General features: G+C 55.6%; 2 protein-coding genes across 2 annotated transcripts in view; one reads left to right on the top strand and one right to left on the bottom strand.

Moving 5' to 3' along the window:
• SLC5A10 (solute carrier family 5 member 10) overlaps nt 1-23,625 on the bottom strand; it is a 29,127-nt gene that overhangs the window by 3,327 nt on the left and 2,175 nt on the right. Inside the window, exons 5-11 of the mRNA XM_042864515.1 lie at nt 23,502-23,606; nt 20,858-20,963; nt 19,760-19,840; nt 16,803-17,008; nt 15,742-15,877; nt 1,299-1,406; nt 808-958 (exon numbers count right to left, since the gene is read on the bottom strand). Of these exons, the coding sequence (XP_042720449.1) occupies nt 808-958; nt 1,299-1,406; nt 15,742-15,877; nt 16,803-17,008; nt 19,760-19,840; nt 20,858-20,963; nt 23,502-23,606 (893 nt within the window). The remainder of the gene's footprint in view (nt 1-807; nt 959-1,298; nt 1,407-15,741; nt 15,878-16,802; nt 17,009-19,759; nt 19,841-20,857; nt 20,964-23,501; nt 23,607-23,625) is intronic.
• On the top strand, nt 3,801-17,350 carry FAM83G (family with sequence similarity 83 member G). The gene is made up of 5 exons (XM_042864513.1): nt 3,801-4,802; nt 8,528-8,695; nt 12,141-12,265; nt 12,992-14,426; nt 16,347-17,350. Exons 1-5 carry the CDS (start codon nt 4,308-4,310, stop codon nt 16,728-16,730), a joined length of 2,607 nt encoding a protein of 868 aa, XP_042720447.1. The 5' UTR covers nt 3,801-4,307; the 3' UTR covers nt 16,731-17,350.

The following is a 23,625-nucleotide window of genomic DNA, read 5'->3' as shown; positions in this document are numbered from 1 at the left end:
TGACACATGTCACCTCCATCCCTGTCCACACGTGCCACCCCACAGCTGCTGACTCAGCACAGCCATAGGGCTGCACACGTTGCCCCCCTGCATTAATTTATCACCTGTAATCAATTGCAGCAGTAACTCCTGCCCCAGGCAGGCAAAGACCCATCCACCACCCTCCCAAAAGCACTCCTGTATTATTATAGCCATTTTTCTAGGCATAGCATCCAGTTCCTGCACCTATCTGGACGGCAGTGCTGCTGCAGATAGATCAACACCCATCATCTTCCCACCCCCAGCAACAGAGGGTGCCAAAAATCACCCTCCTGCAATCACCCAGACCAGCAGGGCCGGCAGAGCTTCCTTGCAGCCTCAGCCCAGCCCAGCCAGAGCCCTGACCCAGATTTCCTCCCTGTCATTGTCCCTATAGCACAGCACCGTGCAGAGCCATGCTCCAGAGCTGAGTGTGCCGCCCCAGGCACAGCACAGCACCACAGCACCAGACTGGGGGCCAGCACTCACCACCCCTGGGGCACACACTGGGGCTGTGCCACCCTCTGCCCCATAGCGACGTGGGGCAGCAGCCCAGCCCACTCCCTTGAGCTTGTTTGGAGGGCACAGCTCAGCCCCTCCAAAACGCTTCATGAGCCCCATCTTCATTTCCAGCGCTTTCATCCATAAAACACTCCAAGGGTTTTGTTTTCTTTCTGCAACCACAGCACTTTGCAGCTGGGCTGAGCTCCAAAGGAGATCATAGAGGGCTGGCCTGGCCCTGCTGCTCTCCCAAAAACCCTCGTTGTCCCCAAAACACTCGCTTCCTACCTGCCCACCATGAGCAGCTCGCGCTCACTGGCCCTTGGCCTCATCCTCCTCCAGATGTCCATGGTGAAGAGAGTACTGCTGCTGTTGAAGATGGAGGTGAGGGAGGACATGAGCGCGGCCATCATCACTGCAATCATCAGACCCCGCAGCCCTGGGGAGGAGATGGTCAGGCTGTGGCTGAGGACAGCAGGATGGGTGTCCCCCAACGTCCCAGAGGAAACACATCCTGCTCTGCACGTCCACAGGTTGGGTTTTGGGAATGTCCCCAGTGTCCTAGAGGAAACACATCCCAATCTGCATGTCCATAGGTTGGGATTTGTAGACACCTAGCAGCCTCATCAGACAACCCACAGCCCCCAGTCTCACTTCTGGGGGTCACTGGGGAGGGGGCTGCACGGCCCAAAGCTCCCTAAACAACCCTGTGATGGCCAAGCCAGGACACCAACAGCCACCAATACAGCAGGACCCAGCTGCAAACAGCACAACCTTACCGCTGGGCATCAGCTCCACCACCAGCTTGGGGTAGGCGATGTTGGAGCAGCCCACTGCAGCCCCACACACACGGGTGCACTCCTCGGGGTCCACGCAGGCCACAGCATCTGGGGGACAGAGGCAGGGGAAGGTCCTGGAGTGAGTCTGCATCCTCCAGCATCACCCAACCTCCCCATGCACTATCCCTGGGTTGGATCTCACATCTCAAAGTCCTGACCACCCTAAATCCCACAACAGGCCCCCAGGGTGACCCCACAGCCCTGCTGGGACCTGGGGGCAAATGATTTTGTACACCATTGGGGCCATCACCTCTGCATCCACTGCTCCCCACGATGCACCTGGCAGCACTTTAGGACAGTCAACGCCCAATTACTTATGCGTCTCGATGGGTGCTGAGCCCTTTTTTATTGTTAGGCTCATAAAATATTGAAATGGATGGAAATTAATGGCAAGTATAAATATTTATGTCCAGGGTGGCTCTCATCTTGGCATCCTCACCCCGAGCACCTGGGGTGCTCAGGACCGGCGTGGGCACCCCTATGCACAGCTGGAGACATAGGGAGGGCAAGAAATGATGCAGCACAAAGGATTTCCCATAGGGTATGTGCACTCCTTCTGTCCCCACTGTTCTTCTTTGGAGTGCAGACTCCACAGTCCCCACCATGCACCGGAATGTGCACCAAAAGCCCTGCAAAAGGAGAAGGACCTGGATTCCCTTGGCTTTACAACACCTAGCACAGCACAAAGCAGGCTGGGCACAGCAGGAGTGGGGCTGGCAGCTGCCTTTCCACCTTTCCCTGGGGGTAAGAGACAGCGCCATGGCTCTGAGTAACGCTGCCATCACAGCTCTATGCCTCAGTTTCCCCTTCTCCAAAGCACCACGTTGAGCGTGGCTCCATGCAAATACCCACAGACCTGTAAGGCTGGAGGATGCTCCCGAGGGCACAGCAGTGTCTGAGTGCTGCACCCCAACTGAACACCCCTTGGTGCACCCCAGCAGAACTCGGGCAGCAGAGCCCAGCAGAGCCCAGCGTCACACCCTGCTGCATCATTAGGCCTTCAGTTGGAGATGGGAAATTAATTAGGAGCTTGTAATTAATGCTTCCCACTGTGGCCAGGAGAAGCCTGGTGCAGGCTGTAGGGCTGCGGTGGTGCTGGGGATGGTGAAGCTGGGATATGGAGTGGCTCTGCCTGGCCAAGGGAATGGGGACATGGGGACAGTGGGGACTGATGCGTTCAGCCACAGTGACCCCTCCCTGCAAGTGGCAGACAGTTAAAGTCTGCGGGCTCTTTTTCCGCAGTGGGGAAAGCAGAGGAGCAAGCTGGTATGCAGAAAAAATATACCAAGTGTGCACCCAAATAACAAAATCATCTACCCCTGAGCTCAGCGCAATGCTGTCAGTAAAGAGATTTAAAGAAGAGAGGAGGAAGAGCACAGCTACAGCATTGAGCCCCGATGGCAGCTGTCACAGCACGGCCCCAATGCGACACTGTTTTCCTCTTCCATCAGTTCCACCATGCAATAAATCCTAATCACACACACCCCTCCAAAGAGGCTGCAGATCTCCTTGCCCAGTGACCACCACACGAGCACAGGACATCACCGAGTGACTCAGGTTGGAAAAGACCCCCCAGATCCCCACCCCACCGTGCCCACTGCCCACAGCCCTCAGTGCCACATCTCCACATTCTGGAGCACCTCCAGGGACGGTGACCCCACCACTCCCTGGGCAGCAGTGCCAGTGCCTGACCGCTCTCTGGGAGAAGAAATTGTTGCTAGCATCCATCCTGAACCTCCTCCAGGAGGAGCTGAGAGAGGACAAGGAGATAAATCCCTGCAAGGACAAAGGGAGATGCAAGATTGGTGCCCAGCACCCTGCACGCCTTGCTCCAATGCAAGGCTCTTTGCTGCTTTGCCCTGAGGATGGTGACTCAAGCAGGGCTCTCATTTACACGGCCGCAGATCCAGACCAACTGCACCCAAGCGGCTCAGCGAGACGCAGCCCGTGGCGTTTTCCTTTCTGACATCTGATCCCAATTCACGAAATTCTTCGCCCAAAAGCTCCGCGATCGCCGCCTGGCCAAAGCAGGGGGGGATTTTTAATCCACCTCCCAGTTCATATCACACTCTGCCAGCGCAGTGCCGAGTCCCAGCCGCAAACCCCGCACCCAGCAGAGCCCTGCCCGCAGTTCCGACCCTCTCCCAGCAGCGCGGGGGCTGCTACATGCGGTGCAGGAGGGCTCAAACACGGGGCACAGCCACTTCTTTCTCCAAAAACAGCGCCATCCCAGCAGGCACAAAAAGTAAGAGGGGATTTCAGGGCAGAGCTGATTTTTTGGAGGAGCGCTCGGGGTCCCAGCGAGCAGCGCAGGCTGAAAGAGTTAATGGCCGAGCCGAGCTGGGAATGTGCAGGCAGCATGTGACCGCAGGTGGGGCAGGGCGGAGCGATGAATCACTCCTTTGCTTTTCCTCTTTTCACTTCTTGCTGTTACCTGTCCGACCCGGCACAGCGTGCGGGCGGCAGCCGGGAGTCACTCGCGGAGATGCCGAAGAGTTCGGCGCAGACGTCGGGCACCGAACGCACCGCCAAGCCGCTGCCCAACCGGGACCCGGCCGATGTTTGGGCCCAGAAACTCCGCTTCGAGCGCACTTTGTGAAGCTGTTTCATTTCCTTTGTTTCTTTTCCTTTTTTTCTTTTGGTTTGCTTTCTCACTGCGCTGAAAGAGAGGAGAATGAGCGCAGTGCGTAGCCGGAGGTAGAGGAGGCCGTGTGTGTGTGCGCACGGGGCCGAGCTCTGCTCTGCCCGCAGCAGGAACCCAGATCCTCCTCCCCGCACAGCCCGGCGTGGCAGGAGCCGGCCGAGCAGGGAGCCGCGTCCCCGGCTGCACACTGAACCGGGGTGGGCAAAGCAAAACTGATCGCCTTCGTAAAGACTGGGGAGGAATTGATTCAGTGTTTACTGCCGGAGAAGTTCCCTTGGCGGAGGGACGCGGCGTGTGCCATCGCCATGGCTTTCTCCCAGGTGCAGTGCCTGGATGACAGCCACGTCAACTGGAGGTCCAGCGAGTCCAAGCCCGAGTTCTTCTACAGTGAGGAGCAGCGCCTGGCCCTGGAGGCCTTGGCCGCCCGCGGCCCCGATGCCTTCTACGAGGTCCTGAAGAAGGAGAACATCCGGGACTTCCTCTCCGAGCTGGAGCTCAAGAAGATCCTGGACACTCTGGAGACGTATGACCCCGGCTCTGAGTACATCCCGCGCCACGGCAGCAGCACGGCGGGGAGCGAAGGCGACCGCAACAGCCAAGGGGACGAGCAGGACGTGGCCCCATCCCTGGAGTACTGGCCGCAGAGGTCCGACCGCTCCATCCCGCAGCTGGACCTCGGCTGGCCCGAGACCATCGCCTACCGCGGGGTGACCCGTGCCACTGTCTACATGCAGCCGCCCATCGAGGGCCAGGCTCACATCAAGGAGGTGGTGCGGAAGATGATCTGCCAGGCTCAGAAGGTGAGGCGCCGCCGGTGGGCTGGGGGTGGCCGCAGGATGTCCCAACCGGGATGGGTCCCAAAGTCCTGCTCAGCCAGGTGGTCCCTGTCCTCTGCTCAGGCCAAGGCATCGGGGTTGGGCATTTGGGTTTTTCTGTATTCTGTCAGAATAACCAATATTCAATCATCGGTTTTTGCTGAAGACGATGCTGTTGGCCTGGTCTAACGCCCTCTGGGAGCAACATGGCCCTTTCCGTGGCCGTGTCGCTCATCTCAGAGTCTCCACGGGGAAGAAAAATTGGTCCCGACTGCCCCATGGTCACAGAGCACAGTGCAACTGCGTGCAGCAGCATGCTGGAACTAGAGGAGCCAAACTCTGCCCTGGGACAAAGCGGCAAAGCCTCGGGTCTTGCACTGGTGCAGGAATCAAGTCCAGCTGCAGAGTGGCACATTGCTCTGTGTCAGCCCTATCCTGGCTGTAGGAGAAAAGCATTAGGAGAAGCGCTGCAGGCTTGGGTTGAGGCTTGTCCTCCTCATGGCAGCAAACCAGGACAAAGATTTGGGGCAGATGAACAATAGGGTCAGGCTGATGTCATGGGCAGGAGGACAATGGAAGGAGGACATGGTGGCAAGCCTTAAAGACCACCAGCAATGGTGGACAGAAGCCACTGGAGCTCCCAGTGACCCAGCCCTGGCAGGGAAGCAGAGTGGGGCCGGTGCCCATTAGTTTCGTGATGATGGTGGTTGAACCTTAAAGAAATTCAGTTCAGAGAGAGCAGCACCCAACACCAAGGGTGTTTCAACAGGAAAACAGGCAGACTCCAGGAGACAGGCTGAGATGCTTTAGGTGGCATGGATCCCAGCAAGCCCAGCACTGGGCACTCACAAAAGTCAAGGTGCTCTGTCCTTACCAGCATTATTTTCCTGCCACAGGGCATTGTGGTGAGCCATGTCCTTATGGCACGATAGGGCAGGGCTAGAGCCTGAGCCTCACACGTGGGACGGAGGATGAGGAGACCTCTCCCATCACAAACAATGTCTCATCTTTGGCTCTTTCCAGTTGCCTCTGCCCCAGCTCTGCAGCTCCTGCCCGGCTCTGCTTGCTCATTGCTTCCCCTACGCCGGCAGCACCTTGTGAGTCACCCATCCCTGAGTCAGGGCCGGCACCATCCCAACCTCCCCTGGCTGCATCTCCACGCTGCAGGGATGCAATTCCCTGTGAGTGGGGCCGGGGAGGAAGAAGGGGGGGAGTTGGCAGGGTGGGGAAGCAAAGAAGGAGCTAATTGGGGTTCAGCAGATGTGCTCCTCCAGCCCTTCAGTGGAACCCCATTTAGAACCCCACAGATGAACCCACAATCACGCTGCTGAGCCCAGGTGGCTGCCCCAGAGGATGATCAGAGATGTTGTCATACACCGATGCACGGGCTGTGAACGCAGCAGGGAGAGCAAAGGCCATCCAGCTGAGCAAGGCCCCTTGCATGGTGAGGTTGAGCCCACGGATGTGCACGAACAAAGCCAAGCGCTGCCGCGTTCAGGGCTTTGCTCTGCCAAGAGGCAAATCCGGGCGAGCTGAAGCAGGGCTGCACACGATCTGCTCCTCACTGTGGGAAGGAAGGGGGGAGCAGGCAGGCGGGATCCCAACAGCACGGCCGCGCTCTACTGGCACATCCCCAGTTCTGTGGCCAAGGATGCAGCACAGTGCTGGGCATCCTGGCACACCACGTCCCCATGGCCGCTGCCCCTAATGCTGTTCTCTGGGCTGCTCAGCTCACGGCACTGTTGGGGAGGAAGGGCAGCCTCCTCTCTTCTTCCTCACTGCATCTCAGCTCTCTCTGACCTGAAATGGGGCTGAACGCACCTCAGCACAGAGCCACCGGAGACACCAGGAGCCTGACCTCTCTGCGCTGAGGTTCCCAGTTGGGATCGCGGTGCTTTAATTGCCCTCTGCAACTTCCAGCAAAGGTTGGGAGGCCCTATTAATTACTGTTTACAAAACCTTCTGCTGTTCCTGGATGAAAGGTTCGACGAGAGAGAGCAATTATTGGTGTTCCTTGTCCCATCTCTCCCTCTTCCCAACACGCTTCCTCTAATTGTGCGTTGGTGCCTGCCTAATTTATTGAGTGCCCACATGGTGCGCCCCAAAAGTTATTATCTGATGATTCAGAGTGACTTAAGAAAGAGCTGCAATTTCCTCTATAAAGCACGATCCTGCAGTCTGGGCACTCATCAAAGCGGCTCAGAAGGATCCAACATCGCCTGCCCTGTGCCCGAGGAGATGCAGTGCTCAGTGTTGGCACCTCCGCTGTGTCCCACAGATCTCAGCAACTCTGGAAGCCCAGGAAGAAAAGTAAAGAGAAGGATCACCCAATGGGCACGGGGAGCATCCAGCATTAGATCCAAGTCCCATATCTGCTCCTGCCTCTGGATGAATGGCAAAGGGATAGGCGAGCTTCCCATCGCGACGCAGCAGCAAAGGGCTTTGGTGACATCACTGTCCCCTGCCTGTATCTCAGCCATGCACCATTCTGTCTGCAGTGCCTCATCCACAGTGGGAAAACTCCCCAAACAGTGGCCAGTCCCTGCTAAGCACACTGCCAAGCGCTGTCCCACACTGCAGCAAAGGGCCTTTTCACCTTTCCTTCCCCTTCAAAGCACTTTTCCCATTAGAACCCCCAGTGCGGAGTCGTCGCTCTGCCCACAGCGCCGGTTTTGCCAGAAAGTCCTGCAATTACCATTTGCTGGTGACTGCCATCAGCCCCGATTTGCAAGCATGCCACAGATAGAATGAGGCATGCAGGGACGTGACCAGAGCCACAGAGAGCACCGATGTCTGTGATGGAACTCATCTGCCACCAAACCCATCCCAAGCCCCCAGTGCAGCATCACCTGCTTTTCAGTTTCCTCACTGATATGGGGAGGACTTTTCTTTTCATGGTGAAGCACGTCAGGAGGCGCCTGGGGAGGATAGATGTGAAAGCAGGAAGGTGTCCACAGGATGAAGGCTGGCAAAACTGCGAGGTCCCCTCTTGGTTCCACAGCACCAAAATGCCCGAGTGCAGTGGGTGGCACGGGATGGGGAGGGGACACACAGCTTTGCTCCTTGTGCAGCCGCCTGCTGAAGAGGAAGGGAAGAGCCAGCAGAGTCCTAATGTATGATTCCCTTCATAATTAGAGCTCTCCACCTCCTGTGGCACTAATTAAAAGGCAGTGCAGTGCTCAGAGTGGCCCAGGCTGGACGTGCTCAGCTGTGCAAGCACTCAGCATTCTCTGGTCCCTTCTGTCCTGTGTCACCCTGCAGTGTGCCCTGAGATGGGGGCTCTGGAGTCCCCCAGCATGGCACGATGATACACCAGCGCCCCAATGCATCTCTAATGGCTGTGCCCACCTTGTGCAGGAGGAGGAGGCAGACGTGGCTGCAGGGCCATTGCCCCATCCTTTGCTGCCCTGCAGTGCCACGGCCAATACACCTCCTGGAAAACAAAACCTGTGGGTGTGGGGTGACCTTTGGTGCCGCTCCCAGTGCCAGATGGTGCATCTTTCCATCATGTGCAGGATATACCTCAGCCACAGTGGCAAACGTCCCAGGTACAAAGGCAGCTCTGTGACAGCGACAAAGCCATTGTCACTGCACAGGGACGCAAGCGCTGCCATCCCAGCTCTCTGCATTTGCACAGCACAGGTGTTGTATATCGTGCCAGGTGCTGTTACCAGTGAGGAGTGGACTCATCTCTCTCCTCCTCTCTGCAGGTCATCGCTGTGGTCATGGACATGTTCACTGATGTTGACATCTTCAAAGACCTCCTGGATGCGGGCTTCAAGAGGAAAGTGGGTGTCTACATCATTTTGGATGAGACCAACGTGAAGCATTTCCTCCAAATGTGCGAGCGAGCGCAGATGCACACCGGGCACCTGAAGGTAAGGACAGTCCTCAATCTTAGCAGCAAAGCTGGGCTCTGCTGCTCCATTTGAGTGGGATGTGGCCACGGGACATGAGACAAATGGCTCCCCTGTCTCCAGCCATAGCCTGCTTGGCCAAAAGGCAGTGGGGAAACTGGCCTCATTCCTTCTGAAAGTGCTGTGAGAGCTCCTGAAGGGCCAGGAGCAATTCTTTTCCCATGCTACAGTCCCAGAGCAGTGTTAGAGGAGTTAGGTCCATCTGTCCTGTAGCTGATGCCTACATCTAGGATGGAGAAGAGCAGGTGGAAGATAAGAACATGGATCTCCACATGGCAGAGCAGAATGGAGGGAGGCTCTGAGCCATACCTGTCCTACTGCCACTGCTGTGGTGCTCTGTGCAGGCAGGGGATATTGCAAAGCACACAAGTGAATCACTGAATCATTAAGGTTGAAAAATCCCTCTCAGATCCCCAAGCTCAACCCCAACCCATCACACCATGCCCATAACCATGTCCCTCAGTGCCACACCTCCAAGCATGGTGACCCCACCACCTCCCTGGCAGCAGTGCAGTTTCTGACCACTCTTTTGGAGGAGAAATTGTTCCTAATATCCAACCTGAACCTCTTCATGAAAGAGCTGGAGAGGAGAGAAATCCCTGCATGGTGCATGAGTCCATTTGGGTGTAGGAAAACAGAACGATATAAGCAATGCCTTGCAGTTCAGGGCTCTGCCCCTTGGCCTTAAGTGCCCAAATCTGCACTCTAGAAGCAGGACAGGGCTGATAGAGCACATTGCAGCTGGAGGCACGCGACTCAGCTTTGTGCAGATTCTCCCTGTACAGACTGTGCCTCGGTGAGATAAGCAGAGCAAGCAGAGAGCACTTTGCACACAATGCAGGAGGTTGGGGTTACTATTTAACCCAGCCCTAAAGGTAACACTGCTTGTTACCCGTTTTACCTCACAGCAAACCAGAGCGTGGCCCCACACTCTGTGCATGAGAGCAAAACCCAACACCACACTCCAAGAGGGACGAGGGACAGGAAGGGGCAGAGGAGCACGTCCCCCAGTGCTGGGACAGGGTGGCAGTGGGACACTGGTCAATACCTGTGTTCTCAACACTGCAGCACCCCACAGTTTCACTTTTGGGCCGCAGACTCCACTCCCAGTCTCCACGCCTGCAGCCCAGTACATGGGCGATGCTCTCCACCTGACGTCACCTGGCTGTGCTGTGCCAAGCAGCTTCGCCTGGACATGCTCCCTTCAAATTTGCTTACGGTGAGGGCAGAGAGCGAGCCGAGCAGGAACACGTTCCAGCCACGTCACGGCACTGCCAACAAGAGGGAGGTTGGTGCACAGCCGTGATGCTGTGCCAGCTCTGGGGACCTGCGCCCTACAGGAGGGACACTGCAGTGGCACTCACAGTGCACCCAGCCAGCCAGGTCTTACACCTTCCCCATCCAATGAGTCCAAAAGCTCTGTGTAATTGCTGCTCAGGACAATTAAACCAGCTGAGCTTCCCTATGCTGTTACTTGCAGCCTGGAGAGGGCTCTGCTCCCAGACCAGAAAAGCCAGCGCTGACGCACGCCACGCTCTCAGGCATTGGCTGCCTGCTGGCAGGACTGGAAAAGCAGGAGAGCATCTGCAGAGCTCGGCAAAAGTCTGGAAGTGGTGATTTGCCACATATTGCTTGTCACAAGCAATTTGCCGGGATGGTATTCAGCAAGGCAGGAGGCAGTGAGGAAACTAGGGCAGTGGCTGGGAGCTGCTGTGTAAGCCAGGAGATGCTAACGAAACGAACGTCGTTATCTCGGTGCCTTCTGTGCTGTGCAATTAGTGAGGTGGCTTGGGCAAGGCTGTCCTGCGTTGAGCAAGGGTGAGTGCTTGGGGTGTGATTCAGCCCCGCTCAGAGCTGCTCTATGGCTCGGCAGCCAGGCACACGCTCATTCCACGCTCATTTTGGAAGAGATAAAATAAACAGATCTTACCCAACTGCGGCAAGGGGAAGGCCAAGGCAGCTGGCAGCCTGCTGCCAGGAGCTTTGTTTCCCTGGGTGTTACCCAAGAAAAATGCAGGCTGTTTCTTGCCTTTGTGTACAGATTGGGCTGAGAGTGAGAGGGCAGCACCGTGAGGATGCTAGGCATGGGGACATCACTCTGGTGTGACCCTCCCGTACCCATCCCCACACCAACCATAGACTTCATTGAACCATTCAGGTTGGAAAAGACCTCCAAAATCCCCAAGCACGACCCCACCGCATCCCACCATGCCCTCTGATCACATCCCTCATCACCACATCTCCACAGTTCTGGGACATCTCCGGGGACGGTGACCCCACCACTCCCTGGGCGGCAGTGCCAGTGCCTGACCGCTCTTTGGGAGAAGAAATTGTTCCTAGCATCCCACCTGAGCCTCTCCCGACTCAATGTACAGCCATCACCTTTGGTCCTATCACTGTTACCTGGGAGAAGAAGCTGGTCCCCAACTTAATACAATCTCCTTTCAGACTGAACAATGCCAGTTCTGTCCTATGCTCGCAGTGGTTCAAAGACCGCCTGCAGCCAGGCACCAGAGTCTCAGCACTAGGCAAAAATGCCAAAGCTCCAAAAAATAAAAATAAAAATCAAATGCACAAAAAATACCCAAACTTCTCCAGACAGCACATAAAACTTGCCAAAATAAATAAAGAAATGAAGGGCATGACCTAACAATGACACAGTGCTTTTAGCAAGAGCATTACCACCATCCCAGCAGAACAGGAGGAATAAGAGTGTTCTCATACATACAAAAGTACTTTATCCCCATCGAAGGGTGTCCTCTCTATTAGACCTGGACCCATGTCCTCACAGCTCCTTTCCCAATGGTGCCCCACTGCTTTTGCTCATCCACTCTTAATACCAAGGTGAGATGCTTGGATTTAGAAGCAGAGCAGACCCAAGGGAAGACCACTGACATTGGACCTGCATGCACTGCTATGAGGTCAGCACTGTTCCCTAGAAAAACACCAGTACATCTCCCAGGAGGTAGGAGGAGAAGAATCGCCAGCTGCATGGTGCCCTTCACACAGATCATAGGAGATGGAAGGTATTTGGCAGCATGATCACGCAGTGTTTACCCGTGGCTGTGGGCAGAGTGAGTTCAAGAGGTAGAAAACACTGTTGGAGACCATGGGGAAAGCAGGAAATTCTTGGCGCCAGGTCTCTGGTTCACTGCGCAGCCCTGGGCAAGTTATTTTATCTTCTCATCGCTGAGGTCTCCTGCAAGCAGACTGCGAGGAGTGCTGCCCACTGCTCGGTGGGGTTGGGAAACAACCACAGGGCTCTGAACGTCAGCTCTTCATGGCTCGGCGTGGGGCTGGAGCGAGCTCCAAGTGGGGCAGAGGCACAGTGGGGAGGTGGCAGTGTGAGGACATCAGTCCTGGTCTCAGCATTGCCTACTCACAGCTCCTCGCCTTTGCTTTGCAGAACCTCCGTGTCCGCAGCACAGGGGGCACAGAGTTCTTCACGCGCTCAGCAACCAAGTTCAAAGGGGCTTTGGCCCAGAAGTTCATGTTTGTGGATGGAGATCGGGCCATGTGTGGATCCTACAGGTAACAGCCGTGTCCCCTCTCACCTGCCCCATAGAGCTGATGTCAAAGAACCCACATGGTCCCTGTCCCAGCCTTGCTCCCCAGCTCCTAACTTAAAGGACCACATCACAAGGGAAGCCTAAGTTTATCCTAAGGCCATCCCATGGCCAGGACTGGGGCAGTGGTGGGACACAATGACATCAATGCACAACACCGTGCACTGGGAACAGCAGGAGTTCTGAGGCTCAGCCAGCCCCAGCTCTACGCTGACCTCAGATTTTCCTGTTAAACATTTACAACCCCAAGTTGTAAACCCCAATTGTTTTCCAATTTGTCCAAATGAAAGTTAGTTTTGGCTGAAAGAGTTGGTGTTTTCAGCTCTAAAAGACACGTTTCATAAACATGAAAAATAGAACATTTCCTATATTCTGGCCACAACAAAAAAACAGACTTGTAAACAAGTCCCTGTCCTTAACTAACCTAAACTGAGGAAGGAGAAGCAGCCAACACTAAAATGAAAAACTAGCTTGCCCACACTAAAAAAAATTGTGTTTTAATTCAAATTCCTGACTTCGAGCCTTCATTCCCGTTTGGGGTTAGAGCTTCTTATTAATCCCATCATTGTTAATTTTTATAGCAAGATCGTGTCCTCACTAGCACTGTTAACCCTCCCGGGAAAAGCCAGGGTTGGCAAGAGGTGCTTTGTGTACCAGCAAGCGCTCAGCTTCCAACACCTTTCCATTCCAGCTTCACCTGGTCTGCAGCAAGGACGGATCGGAATGTCATCACAGTGCTCTCAGGTCAAGTGGTGGAGGCGTTTGACAAGCAGTTCCAGGAGCTGTACCTCATGTCCAAGGGGGTGAGCCTCAAATCCATCTCCATGGGTGTGGAGCCCGAACCCGAGCCTGTAACACTGCCCTCCGTTGTGCCGGTGACCCCTGCCAATGCCATGGTGAAGAAGCTGATCAACCCCAAATACGCCCTGGTGAAGGCTAAGAGTGCAGACCAGATCAGCAAGACTTCATCCGAGAACCAGGACAAAACACAGAAGGGGGAAAACAAAGGCAAAGGGCTGCATGAGGGCGCAGCGGGAGACAGGCACGGCGAGGCGGCAGACCTCTCCCTGCTCATCCACCCCGGCCTCCTGAACCTGGAGAAAGCCAACATGTTTGACTACCTGCCCACCTGGGTTGAGCCCGACCCGGAGCCTGGGAGCGAAGTCTTGGGCTACATCAATATCATTGACCCCAAGATAAAGAACGTGAAGCTCTCACAAATGAACCGCATCAAAGTCTGCGACGTCTCCCAGGCCAGCGCCCAGCACCGGCAGATGCTGAAGAACAGGGAGCTGGAAGCCAAGAAGATCTCAACTCAGGAGCCACCTCTGCTGTCCCCCTGCCAGAGGCAGACCCCGCAGGTCCTCACAGAAGCTCCTGTGGCACTGGCCACCAGCCCCATTGAAGGCAGTGGCTGGGTGACAAAGCCAGTGGGAACATCAGCCGCTCAACCGCTGAGCCACCACTTGAAGCCACCTGAGGAGACACCTGAGGAAGCCAAGCCCCCAGTTCCAAAGCCAAGGACTGTCCCTGTTGGCGGCCTTGCAACCAAAGCCACCACACCGTGTGACAGCCACAGTGCCCCAGGGGGTGACGTGCAGCCACCGCCGGCTGACCATGTGGATGCGAGACAGGAACCAAAGGAGAACCCCAGCAGAGCTTCACCGGACAGCTGCCACCTCCCAGTGGCGGGGCCACAGGAGGACAAGGGGCCTCCTTGTGCCCACAATGGGCTGGGAGAGGAGGAGGAGGAGGAGGAGGAGGAGTATATCACTCTCAGTGACCAGGAGAGCTGCTCCAGCAGCTCTGCTGACCACAGCTACCGCCGCTCCAACGCCTCCTCCATTTCGGATGAGTACTTTGAGGTGAGGGAACGCTACGGGCCGCTGCGGCGAACCAACTCGGATGTCACTCACAATGGGGAGTTCGTGCCCATCCAGAGGAAGCTCAGTGACCCCCACATCAGTCGAGGAACTTTCCTCAGCCCCCTGGGGAGCCTCCCATCCCTCAAGCACGTCCGCGTGGAGGACATGGCCAAGAGGAGGAGCAACGCTGTGGAGATCAGGTGTGTGCTGCCCCACACCATCTTGGATGGCAACGGCTCCTACCCCACCAGTGCCACACAGGTAGGCCATCGTGAGCTTCACCACATTACATATCCTAGTCTAGCCTCAGTTCGTTGGGTCACAGAATCATAAGATCATTAAAATTTAAAAAAACACTAAGATCATCAAATCCAGCTGTCAGTCCACCCCCACCATGCCCACCAAAGCACGTGTCTAAATAGAATCACCGAACCATTAAGGTTAGAAAAGACCTCTCAGATCACCAAACCCAACCCACCTCACCATGCCCACTAACCACGTCTCTAAGTGTCACATATCCACAGTTCCAGAACACCTCTGGGGACGGTGAGTCCACCGCTTCCCTGGTCAGTGCATTTTTCTTATATCCAATCTAAATCTCCCCTTTTATCAGCACAGCAGTTGCAGGAGGTGCTGGTGCCCAGGGGGATGGTGGCCATGCCATAGCTAGCCAGGAGCGCACAGGGAAGGGCTGGATAAAAGGAAGGCTTTCTAGAATTAAAGAGCAACACGTGGCACAGGGCTGTGCCCAGAGCTCTATCCCATCACCCAACAGCAGTGGCACCGCTCTGTGTGACAGACACTATGCATGCAGGCGTGTCCCTCCCTGCCTTGTTTTCTAGCTCCTTACGCTTTGATTAGCATCAAAGCAAAGCGCACGGACACATAATGAGGTGGAGCAGCACAGCAGGGCTGGCAGCTGCCGCAGGCAAGCAATGCTGTCAGCAGCACCCACAGAGCCAGGGTTCCATGAAGCAGGCAGGAGGTCACTGCTGCTCATGTCACTGATGCCACCGGGGGCGACCCCAGCTGAGCTGCCGGGTCCATCTAATCTGTGCTTACAGGGAATTGAGGGTATTAGTCCAGAGTCCGCCCGCTGCTCCCTGCCCAGGGCTTTGCTCCAGCATTCGAGCCCTCACTGCGCTGCTCAAAGCGCTCAGGCACCTTCATGTTCCTGCAATAACTTGTCCAGGCCTTTTTGTGAGAGATAATTGAGGTGCTGCCAGAACCAGGAAAGCCAATGCTCAGCTGATGGAAACGTGCAGGGAATTGTTTCTCTTATGCGTAATAACAATAAACAGAGCCATCCCTGGTTAGCTCTGCAGAAACCTCTCATCTGAGGTTGGAGAGCAGCAACAGCACAATGAGGATGGCCCACCCATGGGCCCCAGCAAGGCCTTTTCTTGGCAATTCTGCAGTTTTCCACAGCTGCCTATTGCTGTTTGTCCTCCCATCTTGAACAGTGTAGGTATTTCCCACCATCGACGCCACCACACATTTTTATTTTGGGTCCCTTCACTCTCGCACCCAATCTCAGGGGTTTCTGCTTGGTGCCCGGCCAAACGCCTGCCCTTACCTGGGAACAGAGCCCTGCTGATCATGCCTGGCATGATGATGACAAACAGGGGCAGCATCTTCAGGTAGCTGGCCAGGATGGAGCCGGCCTTGGCATGGCTCAGGCTCCTTGCAGAGAGTGACCGCTGCACAATGACCTGCAGAGAGCCAAGGACATGGCTGAGTCACCAAGATGTCCCCCCCGGTGTCAGCCTCCCCTCTGCTGACTGCATCCCCAGCATCCCAAATGCTGGTGCTGTTGGGTGTAGGACCTCACCCTAAAACCATGTACACATATGTCCACAGTGCAGGTTGGGTTTCTCTCCAGTTCACTAAGTGGTTTGGGTTATGCCCTTGCAGCAGGAAGCGGGACCCCTGGGGGCCCACAACCACTCTGAGCCCCATCCCATAGGGACCTGCACTTCTACACACCGGGTGACCCACAAGCCTAAATCAGGGGGAGAGTTTTTGTTCAGAGGGTGAGCAGCACAGCAGCACAGTGAAAACATTTGGGCACAGGATTGCACCAAGCAGCTGTTGGTGTTTTCCATGAGGACTAGGAGTATGTAGCATCCTTGTGATAATCACAGATCATATTTTGCTCTTTTTCTGCTCTTTAACAAACAGGGCACGCACATCTACCGCTACCGGCCCAGGAACCTCACAGGCAGGGAGCAAGGCAAGGAGCCCTCCTGCTCCCCACCGTGCGAGAAACCCCCCGGGGCCAGCAAGCACCGAAGGGACAGCACCGAGCCCAAAAAGACCGTTGCAGGCAGCCAGCCCTACTGGCAGGGCAAAGCCTTCAGCCCCAGTAAGCCAAGGGCAGCAAGCAAAGCCCTGAGCTCCCTGCCCGAGAGCCAGAAGGCAGCCGAGGAGATGAGGACACCACTCGGCATCCCACTCTCCAAACTGTCCCAGTCCAAGCACCTTAAGAACAAAGTGATGGCAGCTCCAGGTGCTACCGACTCCAAGAAGAAGCCCCCTGAGCCCACCAGCCAGAAGGAGCAGTAGGGGTGGATGCAGGCGGGTGGACTGCAGGCGATGCTCTGCCATGCGGAGCAGGGGAATCTTGTTTACATTTACCTGGTCGGTGCACCAGTACCACGTGGCCATGATGGACAGCCCAAACGTCATCCCTGTCCAGGGCAGATCTCCAGAGATTGGGTCTCGGAAGAGGTGCATGGCATCCGCTCTGGGCAGGTGGCAGGTCGTGTTGGGAACGATCTTGGACGGCACGGCTTTTAGATAGGCCTCTTCCAGGTTGGAGTAACCTCCGATCGCATTAAAAGCTGGAAGGCACCGTTGGGGGAGGCTGGTTGGAGGCTGTCTGGTTGCCTCCAGGATCAGTCAGAAAAACACTTGAGAACTCGTTACTGAGAGCTGCTGCCCCCTCGTTGGCCCCCTTCCCACAGAGGGAGGCTCACGCGCGTGATTATATTTTATTTTAGTTATTTAAGAGACTCTTCTATCACCATTTTGCACAGCATGTCCCATTGCAGCCCGCCCTCCCTCGGGAGGGTGACCCACGTCTGGGACAAAAGGGACCAACGCCTCTTTTGACTTCGTACTGTAAAAGCAAGCTGTTATTAAAGCTCCCTGCTCCTAGAGTATGGGAAACACACCTAGAACCATTAAAATTGAAGATTAGGTACCTTTGACTTGACTCACTGTAGCCCAAGGTGCCTCGGTGCAGGTATCCACCCAACACAGAAGCGTTTTCTACCCCTGTGAGCGTTCTCCTTGCACAGCCCCATCCTTAATGAGCCTCCAGCCAAAATTCCCAACAAAACGCCCCTCTTCACTGTGCTTTTCCCAGGAATTGGGATCCTCCTCCCGAGCCCTGCTGTGGGTGACGTGCCATGAGCAAGCCCCAGCACGTGCAGCTCCAAGCCCTGCACAGCTGCCTTGGATCCCATCCTGCCCAGACAGCCCCGGGCTCTGCCTCAGCCCCAACACCTCCCTGTTCCAGAGGGGCTCAGGATGAACCCTCCTTGCAGCTGCTCCATGCCAATGGCAGAATTTGGGAGTCATGGGGAATCAGTGGCACCATTTTCAGGCGAGCTTTTGGGACCCCAATTGGGCTTAAGGAGGAGGATCATTCAGCTAGCCATGGTGAGGAAGGGGTTTAACGAGGACTGGAGAAGGTCTTGACACCAAGCAGGGGCTGCTCCTACAGAACAAGGTTTTCCCTCCTGCTCAGATGCAGTTTCAGATGCAGGGAGGAGGAACACATTGCAAAACAGCAAAACAGATCAGGCTCAAAGTGAGACCCAGAACTCTACTCCACGCATCCTTCCCAGTCACAGGCAGCGTCCGCCTCCTGCAAATACCCATTCCCCATACACCCTTCCGGGATGGTAAAAGTGGCCACTTTCAGCACCAACCCATAAGCCCTGGTCCTGTCCTCCTGCCCTGAGGCTTTTGGAGCCCTGCCGCCCCATTACCCCCTTTTTCAAAGCACTCCCCAGTATTGCACAGGAAATGCGCATTCACAACCCCCTCCTGCTCTTATGAAAGCAGTGCTGGCTCCTCTCCAGCGCGTGGTTTATCCAGGCACCGGCGACTCCCAAGCTTTGCATGGGCGTTGGGCACCAACAAAAGCTCTCCAGAGGCAGAGGTTGAGTGCTGAAAGCAGAGATTCGCGCCCGGGGGTGCGGACCTGCTCCCTTTCCAAAGGTGTCAACCGACAAGTCGCAACACCTACGCCTGCTCACACAGAAGAGTGACGCAAGGAAGGCAGTACAGCAAGGAATCGGCCTGCAGATGTAGGGCTGCAGTGGGAGCAGTGCCCCTCCAATGGGCAAGAGCAAGATGTCCCAGCCCTGGGAGCAAAGTCCCACTGATGAGTGCAGTGTCCCTGTGCTCAGTACCAAGGGGACACAGCAAGGGCAGTGCTGGTGCTGAGCCGCTGCCAAACAGCCTCAGCAGTCCTCTGGACTTTAGCATATGTAATCTCTCCATGCATACTCATCTTCTGCCAGGTGCAGCCAATAGCATCCACACACCCCTTCTGCCCCCCATGGGGAGAGTGCTCACAGCCTGGCAGATGAGCAACGCCTGCATTGCTGTGTCTGCCACAGTCTAAAGATACAAAAAGGGCAAAACCACAGAGAGGATCCTTTACGAGCTGAGCCCGATGGATCTGCTGGAAGTGGCAGCCCTTGGAGGATGTGAGCCTGCAGGTTCTCCCAAGACCAAGCAGCAGCTGCACGGCCAGCAGGCTCCTTTTGATCCCCTGGATCAGCCACTCTCCCAGCACCACCACCTCCCTGCACACACCTTGCTGAGCGGGTTAGCACGTCTGGAGACAGCTTAGCCATGTTGCTGCCACCAGGCATTTTCCAGGCATGCCTTGCTGCCCTCCTATTGCCACCCAAGAGCACAAGGGAAAGCCTCAGAGGACCTGTGGGCAATTAGCACTTCAGACAGAAGTGTGATTAGTGATACCCAAGCACCTGGTCTGACGTGTGGGCTGTGGTGTGGAGCAGCTGGGGCAGCTCCTCTGCCTGGCACAGGTCCTCACTTCTGCTGGGGTATCTATTGTTAATGATACCTCTCTCAGTAGGGGAGGGCTTCCTCTCTTTCCTCCGTTCTGTAAAGTGAAGCCTCAACTGCCTGTCCTTTCACTTGTTTGCATCACGCATCTTGCTGCAGACCTGCCCTGCTGCTGTCCCGCTGCAGGATGCCTGGATGGGCTCTTTCATATCAGGATCTGGGCATCTGGGACCTAAGCTGTACCCAGCTGAGAAGTGATGGCCAAGCTTCAGCCAAACACTGGAACGAGCTCTTGGACAGAGGGGACCTGAGGACAGCCAAGAGGTCACCAGCACTGGAGAAAGCCCACAAAAAGAACCAGCAGGATGCCATACTCACAAGGAATGGCACAGAGGGGAAACGCATCAGCAAGGGGACGCAGGTAGACCACAGACTTCCCTTAGGTGACTGCTGCTGTTTGGCCACCGAACTTCTCAGGCTGAGTTTATTTATCTGGGACTGTCCAAGCGGGGCAAGAGGGGCACAGCAGTCCTCCCAGCTCCTACCTCTCACTGCCAGCACGATGGCTCCGAGGACCATGATGAGTGTCTGCAGAGCATCAGTGTAGATGACGGCTGCCAGCCCCCCTGTGAAAAGCACAGCACTGTGTGCACCCACGGGTCGTACAGCCCCAGAGGACTCCCCACGCACACAAAGAAGTAGCGGGCCTAGAGAAAATGGGTTTCAACCCGTTTCAACCCAAGTCCCTGATTCATCCCCAGCCAGCAGCTGCCCGGCCATGCCTGCAATCTGCCCAGGACTGGGGTGACGCAGCGAGCACACCTCTGCTGGCACGCACTGGAATGCCTCGCTGCACAGTGAGCCTCGTGGGCAGGGAAAAGCCAATGTGGGATTTGCTCAAAACCGGAGTCTTGCAAAATCCACCACGTTTTGGATATAATTACGTCATTTCCTTATTTTGATGGCTGGGAAAAGATAGCGGCGGAGGATTTACTGCTGGACATCTCCACTGGAGCTACCAGGGAAGGGAATGTCTGAGCTTAAATAAAAGCTGGAATAATATCCTGGAAAGGATCATTGGTTCTGCAGCGCAAGAGTGGGACTGCAAGCTGGGGGCTCCCCATTTCCATCTCTGATTCATCATATCCCCAAATCACAAAGGAAAGGCACCAACTGGTGTTGCACAGAAACGGTCCCAACGTGGGAACATGCTCAGGATGTGATCCCTGCAGCTGGGCAGGAGAATGGCAGCGAGTTGCACTGCAGGCAGAGCAGGTGGGAAACGGGTTAGGCAAAGGGCTCTCAGATTTTAGCTGCCTCAGTAATGGTTCTGTAATAGGAGAAGCGCTGATTAGAGCTGATTACAAATAGGTGCACACACAAGAAAGCATTTAGCTATGAGACAGAGGAGGAGGGAGTGATTACAAAAGCAGAGTTGTAATGACAAAGGAGAGCTCACACCCGAGTTACTGCTCGAGCTGAGGCTCAAAAGGATGCCCAGCGAATGCTGGGTGGCACAGGAAACAGCAGCCCCATGAGCTGTGTCTGGAGCAATATCAGCCCTAACCAGCACACAAGGAAGAGTAAAATAGGAGTGCAAGTGTCATGGTTCAACTGAAGAAGCCAAACGGCGAGCATCTTACCTGCAATGGTGTAGAGCCCTGTCACCAGCAGCATCAGGACAGTGGAGAGGTAGAGGTCCCAGCCCAGGCAGACTTGCACAAACAGAGCCCCTGAGTACAGGTCAGTCTGCATGGAGACAAGGAGTGTGGCTGTAGGGTGCCACAGCCTTTGGGAACAACACAGGTTGTGAGCGGTGCTCTGTCCCTCACAGGATTAGGCCTAACCTGGCAATGCCCTGCTCCCCAGCTGGCATCTCACCATGCTTCCTGCAGAGTCCTGGAGATGGGCACCTGGTGCCACCTGGGGGCCACATCATTCCTGGCATCCAGCACCTTTGGGTGCTCCTACCTGGTGCAGCCATGCCTGCCCCAGGTGAGCCCACACAGTTAGGCATAATACCAACTAAATCACAAATCAACCAACCAGAAGAGCATTTACACCATGAGCTTGAGGACCCCCAGTTCAGGGCCTGTTCCATGATGTTTGCACCAGACTTTCCACCACTGTCCCTTCTAGCACCCCACGGGAGATGCTACATATCCTAGGTGGCTCCCAGGCCTGGCCATGTCTCCAGGAGAGCCCTCAAGAGCACCAAGAGGAAATTCACCCCAGTAAGTTCTGCTGAAGTGGAACCAACCCAGTGGCAACCATGCCAAAACTTCCATCAGCAGCACTTCTTTCAGAGATGCCTGCCATCCCAAATGGGAACCTGCTACAGCCTGATATCACAGATATGCCCAAGCAGCCCTACAGGAGGACAACTAAGTCATCCCCACACTGCAAGCCAGCTACAAGGCAGAAAAGACCCAGCCAAGGGCCTCCAGCCATCTCCTCCCAGTGCAATAGTCTCAGAACCATGGAATGGTTGGGTCGAAAAGTCCTTAAAGATCATAGAACCACTGCATGGTCAGTTGGATAAGACCTCACAGCCTGCCCAGCCCCAACCCTTGCCATGGGCTGGCTGCCTTCCACCACATCAGGCTGCAGAAGGCACCACCCACAGCCTTGGGCATTTCCAGGGATGAACAAGAAGCAGAGCCCCAGAGCTCAGATGCGAAGGCTCAGCCCTGGAGAAGACATTTCATAACCTGGGCTTTCTCAATGCCAAAGCATTTTTGCAGTCGTCTGCAAATGAGTCTAAGCTTTTGCTATGAGGAAGCAGAGGGATCCCCACCTCCCTTCCTCATAATGTTGCTACGGTGGGAAAAAATAAAAGCACATGTGACTGAGTTGTTAATAAGACATCCCAAATACAAAAACAAGCTAATTAAAACCAGGCATGACCTATTCATAAAACAAGTCCTTTCAACTGTAAAAGGAGAGCAGAAACCTTTGAAGTCAGGTTCCTAATCCGATGAGATCCCTGCCTCTGCCAGTGACCTCACATGGAAACCCGTTCTTACCCAACACCACCAATGCCTTCCCAAGGGGAGCTGCTGGCCAAGCCTGAGCCTGGGCAGAATGAGTTACATGGGACATGGAGGAGTCTCCAGGGCTCTCTGAAAGTTCACGCAAAGCTTCACCTATTCCTAGCTAAGGGGAATGGAATCTCTCAGCTGGGCTTTGGGCTGCTCCAACCACAGAGGTTTGGGGACCCGTAAATGGGGAGGAGGGAGAGTGGTGCCCCCTGCCCACAGCAGAGTCATTGGAGCAGTGGTGACAGTCCCATTGCCCTGAGCACAGCACCAGGGAGAGGACACACATAACACCACCTGGCGTATCTGCCAGCAGTCACCCCAACCACTGCATAGGTTCACCATGGGTGGTGCCAGATGCCAGGTGACCCTGGCCAGGTTGATCCCTCTTCTATGGGGTCCTGCATGGCTTAGTAGTCGCAGGAAGCTCAGCAGCACAAACATGGCATGGGCTGAGCAACACCACAGGCAGCGCTATGAGGGTGGGTGTGGGATATCCATCCCCTCCAGACAAAATCACTGGTGGGGCTGGAGGTGTGTGGGCTGAGCATCTCCATGGCAGAGCAACTGCTTTGGTGAAAGGGGAGTTGTTGTGTGATCAGCTGGAGAGACTCCGATACAAGCATTCTATACATTCAGATCACCAAGATAAATGCTGCACCATCTCCCTCCCTGGGCACCATGGGAACAGGGAAGAGGAGTGAGCGTTGACAGGTTCCCAGGCATTAGGACAACCAGGGAATAATGGGTATCATTGCCCCAACTTGTGAACCGGACAGATGCTGTCACCTGTCCCAGTGGGAGCGGCAGGCAGAGCTGGGCGAGTCCCAGCATTTCCATCCGGACACAAAGGGACCGAGGGCTGGGGATGGGCAGGAGAGGATATTTCTGCACGGCTGAGAGCAGCAGAGACGCGGGGAGATCCCGACCCCCTCCACTGCTCCGAGGCTCCGTGCAGGCTACGATGCGGAGCAGCAGCGGTGCTGCCCGGCTTGGGCTGCGCTGTGCATTCCGGAGCTGCGGGCAGGGAGCGCCGCTGCGTGGGGACGCAGCTGCTGCTGCAGCCACTCGCTGCCTCCAGGCAGAAGCACTTGCTAAATTGTGCAGTAATCCCCCGTAGGACTCCTCAGAGCTGCGGGAGCGTGGATAAAACCGCAGGGTACAGCGCAGCCTGAGCACCTCTCACCCAGAGCCTCTCTGCTACGAGGCACGCCATAGAGCTGCCCCAGAGCTGAGCAGAGGTACTTACAGAGATTTTGGTGAAGATGGACAGCAGGAGAGACAGCCCAGAGAGGTACATCCGGATCCTCTCGCCTCCAAACCTTCGCTGGAGGTACTCAGGCATGGTGACGATCTGCGGGAGGGGATGGGAG

The sequence above is a fragment of the Lagopus leucura genome, unplaced genomic scaffold, assembly GCF_019238085.1.
Source record: "Lagopus leucura isolate 7727_CA_CO unplaced genomic scaffold, USGS_WTPT01 Super-Scaffold_760, whole genome shotgun sequence".
NCBI classification, from domain to species: Eukaryota; Metazoa; Chordata; class Aves; order Galliformes; family Phasianidae; genus Lagopus; species Lagopus leucura.
This window is presented reverse-complemented; position numbering and strand designations above follow the sequence as displayed.